Genomic DNA, 12,085 nt, shown 5'->3' on the forward strand with positions numbered 1-12,085 from the left:
GCATGTGCCCTGACCGGGAATTGAACGGTGATCTCCTGGATCCTAGGTCAATGCTCAGCCTCTGAGCCATGCCCAGCCGGGCAGCAACATTTTATATTTTGACCTGGGAATAGAGACTGCCAATAAGGTGGGGAGAAGCAGCCAGCCCATGTTTAGCTTCTTCCTTTGGGAAGAAATAGGAGCAGGAAATGCAGCATGTGTTTATTTCTGTGGTAAGATGAGCATCTGACTACTGGAGAGCAGGGCACAATAACAATGGAACCAGCGGAGACTGAAGTGTCTCCACTCTATGTTCCGGAAAAGGAGGGAGCTGAAAATGAGGGGGGTTGTTTGTGTGTTTTTAATAAGTGAATGATAGAGAAATTAATGTTGGTACACATTTTCCTCAGGTGGTTCTAGAAGATTTCCAGCAGTTGGGGCCAATAAGACACTCAAAGTCTACAAAAACTAGGTTTAAGATGCTAAGAATGTCTTGGACAGTTTAAGCAATTGTCAAAATTAAGGAACGTAATAATTAGCATGTGCTTTGTGCTTTATGATTATAGAATTTTATGTAGGTATTAACTGATTTGATCTGTGGCAAAAAATTAATCAGTATGAACACAGTTCTGGACCTTAAACATAGTGTTTGATAACATGTCTATAAAGGAAATGTAAGTAACGCTTATGAACCCAGGGAATGCAGTTCGGAATTATCAGACCATCATAAGTTAGCCAGTGGGACACCTGCAGGTCCAACTATCCTTTGAAATCAACAGAACTGAATGTGGTGAATTGCTCCCAAGCTAGTTTCAAAATCCCAAATTATTTATACCAAGGGAACAATCTAGGAGCAATGAGGTAAAGAGTTGCTATTCAGCATCAATCAGAAATTCAAAACAATATAAGCCAACCCAATTTCCTGGACTGTTTTCATGCATAAATCCATTGGATGTACCAATGCTCTCTTATTAAGCCAGAATGGCCCAAGTCTGTCTGCTTTTTCGTGAAATCTAACTTGCCATCTTAGTAGCTATTTGTCTGCTCAATTTGTGCCTCTGTATGTTTTAAAGTAGTTATTTTTCTTTCTTAAATTAAATGTGCTAATACTTCAGATTACCTATACTATCTCTCCCACCAAAGGAGTGTGATATTTAAGTTTTATATAGAAGTCTGTGAAATTATGATAGTTTAAAATTCACTCACATGGGAATCAAGATGCAGAGACTTTTTTACGGAATGAAGAAAAAAGCATTTCAGACACACTTTGGGTAAAGTAGGACATTTTATAATCCCATCTGCTAAATTCACGCAGATTTACAAAAGCATTCTTACTTTTTATAAGATTAGTTGTCCAGTCTATTACCATGCCAAACATTGGGGGAATGTCCCCTTTTTCCATAAAGTTTCACCAGAATAGTCTTTCCCCCACTCTCCCTTGGTAAATCTGACAACCAGCTCATTTACACCTCCCATGCATCAGAAGGAAACAATCTTGTTTTGAAGGCTTGTTACAAGTTTCCAAGAAAAAAGTGTTTCCTAAACAGCTGAAATCTGTTGTGATGTCATAAGCTGACATCTGAAAAATAGAATGCATTCAGAAAAGCAGATCTAAGTGAATCTAAACGAGTCTTTTAATTAATAGTTATCCTTAGGTATGGCATGGATTAAAGCTTAGTTTCAGAGTAGTGGCTCAAAGCACGAATAAAGGAGACGACATTTTCACTGATCAAGCTGTACCTAACCACAGGCCCAAGCTTCACTATTTTATTCTGTGGATCAAATTATTTAAAGCACATGGCTTGCCATGTATCGCTAAGGCACGAAATGGGGAATAAGTGTTTAGGCTTTACCAGTCACCAAATAATTACCAAAAAGGGGAGGGAAATAACAGAAACAGCAGGCGGAAAAGGGAGTATCACACCAGCATCATTGTTGACTTCCTATCTGAAAAGGGCCCAAGCGAAGGAAGACTCCTCCAGAAGGTTTCTGGACGTTACCAGTGGCCATTCACTTTCTCTGCTTTTCTTCCAGGGAAGGTGAATGTGATGAGCACAATCCCATCCCTGTCTATTTCTCTACCATCCTTTGTCTCTCTTAAGCCCCCAGCTCCACTAACCCAACTCCAGGAGATTAGCGGAAACTACATCAACCCTGGAAGCTCCGGACAAGAGTCTTTGCCCGGTGACCTGGCAGCATAGAAATAAGCAGCCTGCCAGGTAGTAGTCAGACAGTTGGACCATTAGAAATAGATAAGAACTTAGAAGTATCTGTGCCCAGACTACCTGTTTTCAAAGTGTGAGCAAACTGAGGTACAGAAAAAGAGCGTGCTCTGGCCAGGCCCACAGCCCAGCCCAGCGCTATTTCCAGCGTAGGGTCCTACTGCCGACTGTCCTCTGCACACCTCCTACACCTGCAGCTCACAGGGGGTCAAGGCCAGCGACCCAGACGTGCACCAATGCTGCCATCCCCTGCAGAGTTCCCCCAAGGCACAGTTATTGTCATTTTACTCACTTTACGAAATCTATTTCTTCTTCCCCTCTCTTTTACTGGGAAAGTTTCCTCTCTTCCCAGTAAAAAATGTGAAACTAATTTCCCTTAATTTCTCTGCTTCCAAAAGCCTCTGGAAAGAAAGGGCTGCAGTCTTGCAGAATGAGTTCAAACACATTACTTGGTAAAGTAAGCTTTCCCTCCTCCAGACAGCACTTCAACAAAAGCATCTGACCCTCTCCTCACCCCCACATCTTCCAGTCTGTTCTGTACTCGTTTACATGGGTTATCACACAGGACGGAGCAGGCTGGCAAATGCCGGTGAGGAAGGAACCCTCATCGGCTCTGATTAGGTGAATTTCGCCACCTTGTGGTCAAACAGAATGCAGGCCCTTTTTCTTCCCGGCCTTCATTAAAAGTTGGGTACAACCTAGGATAGTCTCTGAATCCATTCTCCCGCTTCAAACCAGATCAGACATCACTCTGAAATAATCAAGCTTTATATGAGAAGTTTCTAAAAAAGAGGATTCCAGCACCTTCTTTTGTAGTCTATAAACATAAGAGCCCTTTATGAATAAAGTCTTTTGCAAAAAAATGTTTTATTTGCCCCTCTTACATTTTTATTTATTTTGAATTTTACTATTATCACTTTCCTGACAACTCCCACTCTTACAGACATGTCAGATGTATAAATATTACCATTCAATATTGGTCTTCAGGAAATACTGGTTCTCGTTCTTAGAATTCGAACTATACTTACATATGGATTTCTCAAACAAGATATATGGGTGTTAGACTCGATATTATCCACGTTTCAAATTTAGAAAACTGTTACAAGATTAAAAATAGGCACAAATTCATAGACTTTCTATGACTGCCTTTCAATAGCATCACATTAAATCCTTTGGAATTTTTTTCAAAACCTGGTACATTCCAGAGCACAGGGGCCATGAAGTTCAGCCCTTTGTACTAGGAAGAAAACTGAGGCATTGAGGGCAAGTGGCTGATTTGTTAAGGACAAACAGGAGCCCAGGGCAGTTGAGTGACAGCCAGTGTTCCTTACCCTGCCTACTTCACCGTGCCAAGGAAAAAACACAGACGGGGTGGCCTCCTCCAGGGGCCATCCTTATAGGAGCCAAATGCATGGGAGGGCAGGCTGACTCCAGTGTGTCCAGGCTCTGGGGCTCTTCTACTTTTGAAATAACAGAGTTGCTTAACAGTCTAGTAGAGCCAGACCATACAGAAACTGCAGCTTGTTAACTTGTCCCAAAGCAATGGAGAAGAGTCACTGCAAGGGTAATATTTTTAAACGCAGTTTAATGTCTATGGAAAGGGCAATACCTGAAAAGTCACCACCTTGCCTTTTTTATATTTTTGCGATGTTTTGCATAAAGAAGTCATGCAATTGGTATTCCTTGATAGCCTGAGAATAGTTTAATTTGACAATTTAGTTAGATTGATGAGATCATCTTCAAACTAAGAAGATCCTGAAATTCTGAGCAAGATGGGGAGGAGCAGAGAGGCCATTTTTGTGAAGGGACAGTTCAGCTAAGAAATGGGTTCTGATGGGCCTCGGTCAAGGATGGGAGGGGTTCTGTGCCTCAGTGTGTTTCCATCTCATCTAGAAGGCCCTTCACACAGCCCCGCTTTGCTCAGCCAGCTCAAATTAGCTCCCCAAGCCTGCCTTGTGCGCCCCAAGTTAAGGGAGAGGTAGAATGCAACGGGCGGGGCTGAGAACTATGTCTGCTGGCAGCAAAGAAGTTGAGAGAGTGGCCCTGGGATCTCATACACTGGGGCCGGTGCATCAGTTGCTCTCCTTTCATCCCTGCCCATACAGATACATCGCTACACATATTTCAAGTCAAACTTCTGCAGTAAACTGTGGTTTTCCCAAACTTGGGTGACACACACACTGGCTAGTTAGTTCTCTTGCTGAGAACATAATACAAAAAAAAAAACAGAAAAAAACCCTGTGACTTAATCCCATCACATCAGATGATTTCAGTTTTACTCATTAGCATTTTCAACAACAACAAAAACATTTTTAATGCCTACCAAACACCAAGCACTATAAAAGGTGCTGGGAATACAAAGATAAATAAAACAATTAAAAATATAAAGCTATCCCACCCCCACCCCCGCTTTCTCTTTCAACACAAGGGATGTTCATAAATGACTTCATCTGACATCCATCCTACCCTCATTTTATGAAAAAAGGTGCCAAATATTCATTGTTAAAAAAAGTTTGGTATTAAAGGAGATCTGAGCTCTAAGCCTACCCCAATTATTGCAAGGCCTGGTGACCACGATCAACCTTCTGGAAGGAGTCTTCATTTAGTGAGCGTGAAGAAATAAGTGATCATCAAGAGGGCGGTAAGAGGCCTGGGTCTGAGGCAGGGCAGCAAGGGGGCCTGGGGACATCTGAGAAACCTAGTTCCTAGTGTCTGGGAGCGATAGCATTTGCCATGTCTAGCCTTGTGTTTCTTTCTGCTACGCTGGTGTTTTTTTCTCCTCAGCTGAAGACTTGAATAAATATTTTGATTTTCTGTTATTGCCGACGATTACTGCATCTTCTTATTTAACTTATGTCTTCTTTCCAAGCGAGAATATCCAGGTTTCGGTTGGATCTATTTTAAGGTGAATTAATTAACCAGCATAATAATATATTCATATGTTTCTTTTTTAATTACTTTTTTTTTTTTTAACTCTAAAATAGTTACAGAACACGTGGGGTAGAATCCCTAGTAAATCACACTGTCTTTTGGATCTGTCTGTGTTTCGCTCTTCCCTGATAGGGGAACCTGCCCCCCGACTACAGAATCAGCCTCATTGACATCGGCCTGGTGATCGAGTACCTGATGGGCGGAGCTTATCGCTGCAACTACACCCGCAAGCGCTTCAGGACGCTCTACCACAACCTCTTCGGCCCCAAGAGGGTGAGGCTCGCCTCGAACCCGTGTCCCGGGCTGCAGGGAAGACTAGGGTGCAGATTCAGGGCGGGGCTCCCTTCTCTCCCAGAGGGAGATCAGATGGAAAGGGGAGGGTGCTCGGGGATCCTCGCTAGATGCAGTTCAAGTCAGAAATTGACACACAGAGTGAGCCTTAAGGACCAGAGTCACAATGACATTCTAGTTATTGAGGAGTCTTATATCTACCTCAGCAATGTTCAAGGTCTTTGGTCTAGGGTGCCTGTTTATTCCTTTAAAAATTACTGAGGACTCCCAAAAGCTTTTTAACTACGTTGAGTTCTATCAGTTTATCATGCTGGAAATTTAAAGTTCAGACTGAAAAAAATAATTATTCATCAATGCATCTTAAGATGACCATAAGGAGTCCATTCATTACATGTTAACATAGATAGCATCTTTATGAAAAGCAACTGTGTTTTCAAAAATCAAAAATTAGCGATGAATCGCATTGCTTCACGTTTTTTGCAGATGTCTGTAATGTCTGACTTAACGAGATAGCTCGATTCGCATGTCCACTTCTGCAGTCAGTCTGTTGCAAGATGTTGTTTTGGTTAAAATATATGAAGAAAACCTGACCTCACACAAATATGTGACACATATGACATATATCAAAAAAAAGGAAGAAGTAATCTTTACAGATAATTGTAGATTTTTTTTTATACTACATCAAAATCCAAGTGGCAATGTGTTGAAGATCTGTTGCAACATTAAATCTGAAACTTCTCATACTGTTACATCAAAATCCAAACTGCAGTTTGCATGGATCTTTTGACATCATAGCTTGGTCATTGTAAAATATTGGTTTGTTGAGTTATGTGCAAATCTTCCAAATGTTGACACATTTTATCTTTCAATTTCAAAAACTTGCATTCATTAATATCACCTCCAATCTCATCAGAAAAGTCTTTAAATGCTGAGAAACTGTCAAGGTCATGGGGTGGGGGAGGACAAGTTTTCCAAGATTCTATTTTTTGCTTGAACGTTTGGATTTTGTCATTGACAACCAAAACTGAGTTGTTTTCCAATCCTACTTTGTTCATTTTCAAAACGTCTGCCATCCAAGTGTAAGTAACCAGAGTTGTCTACCAGTCATTCCTTCACACAGATAGTTCATAAAGCAAAGTGGCCATAATTCAGTCCAAACAACCCCATGCGTGTTTTTCTTCAGGATGTCTCTCCTTATTCAGTATGTGAGAGGAGTGCTTTTTGCCTACTTCCCGTTTCATCCCTCAGAATAGTAAAAACACATGTTTTACTAGCAAAAGTAGAGATTTAATAAACCTAATAATTTTTTAGGCCTCATCAAGCACATTCTTAAGTGAAACTGTTTTGTTTTCAACTTGGAGTGTATAACAGTGAAATCTAATGACAACTAATAAAATCTGGTGCCTTCATTCTTGCTAAGGCACCCAGCAATTTTACCTACCAATGCTTTTATGCTATAATTGCAAATATTAATACAGTATCAATATCAAATAACATCTTAGTATTATTATGAAAATAGCTTTGACTTCACAGACCTGTGAGACCCCTGGAAAGGGCCTCAGGAAAGACCCCCCCACTGAGAGCCACATGGTCCGTGGACAACGTTTTGAGAACTGCTGCTATAGCTGGTGGCGGGAATGATTTTTATTTTTACCATAGCTTATCTTCTGATTACTCAAGTATTCTGTGGTACTAGAAGAGAACTTTGAAAACACCAAAAAGTATAAATTTTTTAAATTTGCAAATTTCAGAGTGGTGGTAATTATAAAAGCTAAAAGAGAAAAAAAGGGAGAGAGACAAGGTTCAAGCTATTCCTACTTGAATGGTCAAATGAAATTTAGAGGAACTGTAAGTGCTGTAACCTTATTATTTGCTCAAATAACTGTCAAGATGGCACCCAACCATTCTGTAATGCTTACAACATAGACTTGGAATTCCTGACCCCTGAAATGTAATTTTGCATCTCCCTTGTTAAATGTAAATCAAGTGCTATAATTTGCTGAGTTGCCTTCTCTGTCCACCTTGGTCTGTGCCTGTTTTGCACATTCTCAGCATGAGCAATGATGCTTCTGTTTGTTCTGACACTTTCCATGCCATGGAGTGCCTTTGGCCACCTTCAACACATGCTCCTCTGCCCCGCTCACCGTTGCTCTACTGTATAGTAGTATAGAGAGATGGCCAGCATGAAGCGTCTAAACATATATTTCTAAATAATATCTCAAGTCCCCTGGTAATAGAGGTCTTTCAGAGGTTTGAGAAACATCTCATGGTTTGACTGAATGTTTCATTGCTCACACAAGTGCTTGATGTCATGGAGATGACAAGCAGGAGGATTCTAGGAAGACGTAAGAAATTTGGGTCCACGAAAGAGCTGATAAACCTGCAGGCTCTACCCCTGAGCAATCTCGTTATGCCTTTCCAGTTTCCTAATTTTCTGTGATTCATCAAACTCACTAAATCCCTGTTTCTCTAAGAATTTCAATAGTTTCCCTTTGTAGTGTTTTATTTATTGAAATAAATAGATACTATATGGTACAGTGGAATTGTTACATTACCTGTTTGAGATAAAGTGGGATTCTTTTCTTATATCTATAAAGAAGTATCTAACTTTGTGCATGAAATTTTTTTTTAACAGCCCAAAGCCTTGAAACTACTGGGCATGGAGGTAAGTGTTTGCTCAATTTATTAGTGTCAATTATTTATTCTCTTTGTTATTCATTTTTAAATATACACATAAGTTCATTTCAGTGGTGAGGCTTAGTACATGATTCTGCAATAAGGAAGTGAAATATTTCCCAGTATTGAGGGGACAGGTCACAGTAGCTTTGAAAATGTCACCAGGAGGTTACATTAGCATTGCAAACAGGGAAATAAATCCTATTTGAAGTACCAACTTGCAAACCAAAGAAGCACATATATTCCAGTAAGCAAAATCTATTCATGGGTGTTTACAAACGGCCACAAATCCAAAGGCCAGAAGTACTTCACAAAAGCACCTAAAGAGGTATGCAAAAACTCCAGAGAGGGTACCTCCTTCCCATCTTTTGTTAATGTGGCTATTGTTGTATATGCAAATGCAAGGCCTTGTCCTTTGAGAGAAAAGGGTAGTGCTGTCCATCATGCGGGACAAATAACCCTACGGGCAGAGGGGGAATAAAAAAGGACTAGAGTAAAAAGGAAAGAAAATGGCCCATTAAAAATACTTTTTCTAATTTAAAGTATAACAATGGCATGTTCCCATAGGACTGTGCCTATGCTATTCTAACTCGTTTTAAAATTAGGCATGTATGAGCCTGTGAGTTCTTTCAGGATTGGAGCTAGGAGAGGATACAGGCGTACCTCAGAGACACTGTGGGTTCGGTTCCAGGCCGCTGCAATAAAGCCAGCCTTAACGCTTTCGCTGGTGGAGGGCCTTGCCTTCAATTTATAAAAAAATGCAACATCTGTGAAGTACAATAAAGTGAAATGAGGTGTGCCTGTAGTTCATTTATGTATCTGTCAGAGCTGAGCCAGTAGTAAATATACAATAACTGTTTACTGAATTTAATTGATTCGTTTCTAACTCCACCTCTATGATTTCCCCCTAAAATTATAGGACGACGTTCCCTTGAGGCGAGGAAGAAAGACAACCAAGAAACGTGAAGAAGAGGTAGACATTGACTTGGACGACCCTGAGATCAACCACTTTCCTTTCCCGTTCCACGAGCTGATGGTGTGGGCCGTCCTGATGAAGCGGCAGAAGATGGCCCTGTTCTTCTGGCAGCACGGCGAGGAGGCCATGGCCAAGGCCCTGGTGGCCTGCAAGCTCTGCAAAGCCATGGCTCATGAGGCTTCCGAGAACGACATGGTCGATGACATCTCCCAAGAGCTGAACCACAACTCCAGGTTGGCTGGCCCAGAAAATGGGGTCATCAGGGGCAAGAAGGGAAGGTGGGCCCCAGATACTGGATGGAGGGTCTGAACTCCCCAAAACTTGAAGGGGAGGCAATATTACCACAATGGTACACAGAGAGGGTGGACATGAGGAATTACTGTTTATGGTACACGACGTGAGATATGGAGGGACATATGGATGTACTGTATAGATTTCATTTCATCCTGTCAACCTCCCCAACATGTCCAGTATTTTCACTGTAAGCATGTTTGTGGTAAACATCTTTGCTGCAAGCATTTTACCACACAACTAATTGGCTGTAAAGCAATTTTGCCATAAAAGATAAAATAATGAAAAGTAAAAGAGGGACATTAAAAAGGACATCATGGAATATGAAAAATTAATAACAAAATAAAAACTGTATTGCAAAAAATGAAATTGCATTGCCTTTGAAGTCTTTCATTCATAGTATAACACTTTCCTTTTATATTTTCCATGGCTTAGTAAACTTTTGGTTTTGATGGGTGGGAAGATGACTGCTCACCGAATGATTTGCACACTAATATCATTTTCTAGTACAGTGTGCAATTTGGCTTTAAATGTAGCTTTGCCATCTGGCTTTATACATAGTTTTTAACATCCACTGTTTTAAGACCACCACGTGTACTCATCATTGTATAGACCATTATGAGGGGCTAAGATTTATATAATATATAAGTGGAAGTAACTCAGAGAACTTCCTCCATGGAGAAATGAAACCAAACTGACAACTGGCTTAAATAAATTAAGTCTGTCAAGTGTAAACCAAACTTTCAACCCGTTGTTTTATCTTTTATGGTGAAATTGCCTTAAGGCCAATTAGTTGTGCAACAAAAATGCATATGGCAGAAACACCTAGAACCCTGCTCCAAGAGAGAGGCCTTCTTACTATGCATATTTTACAGCTAAAGGAAATGAGACTTAGAATTTAAGTAACTTGTCCAAGATGACACACTTGTAGTTGGCAAGGTTCAGATTCGAATCGAGGTCTGTCACATTGAAGAAGATATACTTCACACTAATCATTGATTCATTGGTCTGCTGTCCCCCTCCATATACTTTGAATTGAGGGCCTTGAATGAACGCAGAGGTCATGCCTTGTTTGACTTACTCCCCCAGTTCTAAACATGGTATCTGGAACATATAGATGTTGAATGGATGTTGGCTGAATGAATGAATGAATGAATGAATGAATGAATGAATGAATGAATGAAGAGGCTAGATCCCACAAAAAACAACTAGACCATTCAGAACCCACCTTTTATGGCTTGGCCAGTGGGTTTCCACTTTCATCATCTAAGTCTCCAAAATGGCCATAAGATGACCCTTCACATTCTCCTTTGCAGGGACTTTGGCCAGCTGGCCGTGGAGCTCCTGGACCAGTCATATAAGCAGGATGAGCAGCTGGCCATGAAACTGCTGACGTATGAGCTAAAGAACTGGAGCAATGCCACATGCCTACAGTTGGCCGTGGCTGCCAAGCACCGCGACTTCATTGCACACACGTGCAGCCAGATGTTGCTCACAGACATGTGGATGGGCCGGCTCCGGATGCGCAAAAACTCAGGCCTCAAGGTCAGTGCACCCAGAACTCCCTACTGGCTTTGAGCACCAGAGGGTTGGTTGGAGTTTTCCAAGCTGAATATGTGGTGGGATTTGGCATTCTCATATCTCAGGAGGATGACGCTAACCCCAGCTGGGCATCAGGATCTTCTGTATAGGGCAGTTTTGATTTTTGATTTTTCATATAGAGGCTAAGACCTCCCCTAAATTCTGCTAAATCAATAGAGATGGTGCCTAGACATTAATATTTTTCAGAAGATCCAAAAGTGATAGTCACACTCAGGTACCATAGAAATACCGTTTGTTCTGGCACAAGCTATGCTGTACGAGGAGTTGCTTACCTGGGCAACTGTTCATTGCAAGGGAGACCAAACCCTGGCCATACCCTGGCCTCCTTGACACCATGTCATAAAGAGGCACTGGCTCTTATTCAGCTATACTTGGGAAATTTCTAAACTGAAATAACAGCGAGATACATTAATATGCAAAGATACTGCTGATCAGTTCTAAGTGAAGAAAAACAAGTTGCAGATCATTATTTATAACCTGAGTTCATTTTTGTTTTTTTAAAGCATGTATGTGTACAGTTATAGCTGTATAGAGTAATTTTTAAAAAACAAGAAGCATACACAGTAAATTGTAGTGTTACCTCTAGGGTTGGAGTGTAAGAAGGGTGATGTGTGGCTTTGCTTTTTTATGTTTTCTTAATGTTTTTTAAAGAAAACATTAACCTGAAAGAAATAAAGAAAGACAGAAAAAAATGTGAAGGGAAAGAATAAAAGAATGTGTTGAAATAGTTTACCTTTTTAAAGTTTGTGGTTGTTACAAGTGAAACCAGGCTCATATTTACCTAGAATGAGCTAATCTGGATATCTCTGAGATCAGCCCAAAGCAGAAGGGCCCCGAGGCCAGAGAACGCTGAGGCCGCCCTGACTAAACCTGTGTCCCTTCCCCTGCCCCACCCTTCCATGGCCTCTTGGCCCAGAGTCAGAAGGTCTCCATGAAATGGGACATGGGTGTTCCCTAGCTGGGCTGCTAGTGACCGCCAAGCCTGGCTCTCAGCTCCAAAGACAGGGTGTCATGTCCCCTGAAGGCTGCCAGCACGCCACCTGAGCTTTCCCAGCCTGCCAGGCACCCTGAGTTCAGGGCCACTGCTCTCCCTTTTCGCTTAGTTGCTCCAGAGTCC

General features: G+C 41.2%; 1 protein-coding gene across 7 annotated transcripts in view; it reads left to right on the top strand.

The window, feature by feature from the left end:
- The window catches only part of TRPM3 (transient receptor potential cation channel subfamily M member 3), a 738,103-nt gene that overhangs the window by 649,547 nt on the left and 76,471 nt on the right, over window positions 1-12,085 (top strand). For 4 of the 7 annotated variants that reach the window (XM_081150432.1, XM_081150431.1, XM_081150429.1 and 1 more), the window contains 4 exons: window positions 5,265-5,405; window positions 8,059-8,088; window positions 9,019-9,308; window positions 10,683-10,911. In XM_081150432.1, the coding sequence (XP_081006558.1) occupies window positions 5,265-5,405; window positions 8,059-8,088; window positions 9,019-9,308; window positions 10,683-10,911 (690 nt within the window). Of the gene's footprint in view, window positions 1-5,070; window positions 5,107-5,264; window positions 5,406-8,058; window positions 8,089-9,018; window positions 9,309-10,682; window positions 10,912-12,085 lie in introns of all 7 variants that reach the window. The other 3 variants (XM_081150433.1, XM_081150430.1, XM_081150428.1) reach the window with 1 other exon arrangement.

This window comes from Miniopterus schreibersii, assembly GCF_964146895.1.
Source record: "Miniopterus schreibersii genome assembly, chromosome: 11".
NCBI lineage: Eukaryota > Metazoa > Chordata > Mammalia > Chiroptera > Miniopteridae > Miniopterus > Miniopterus schreibersii.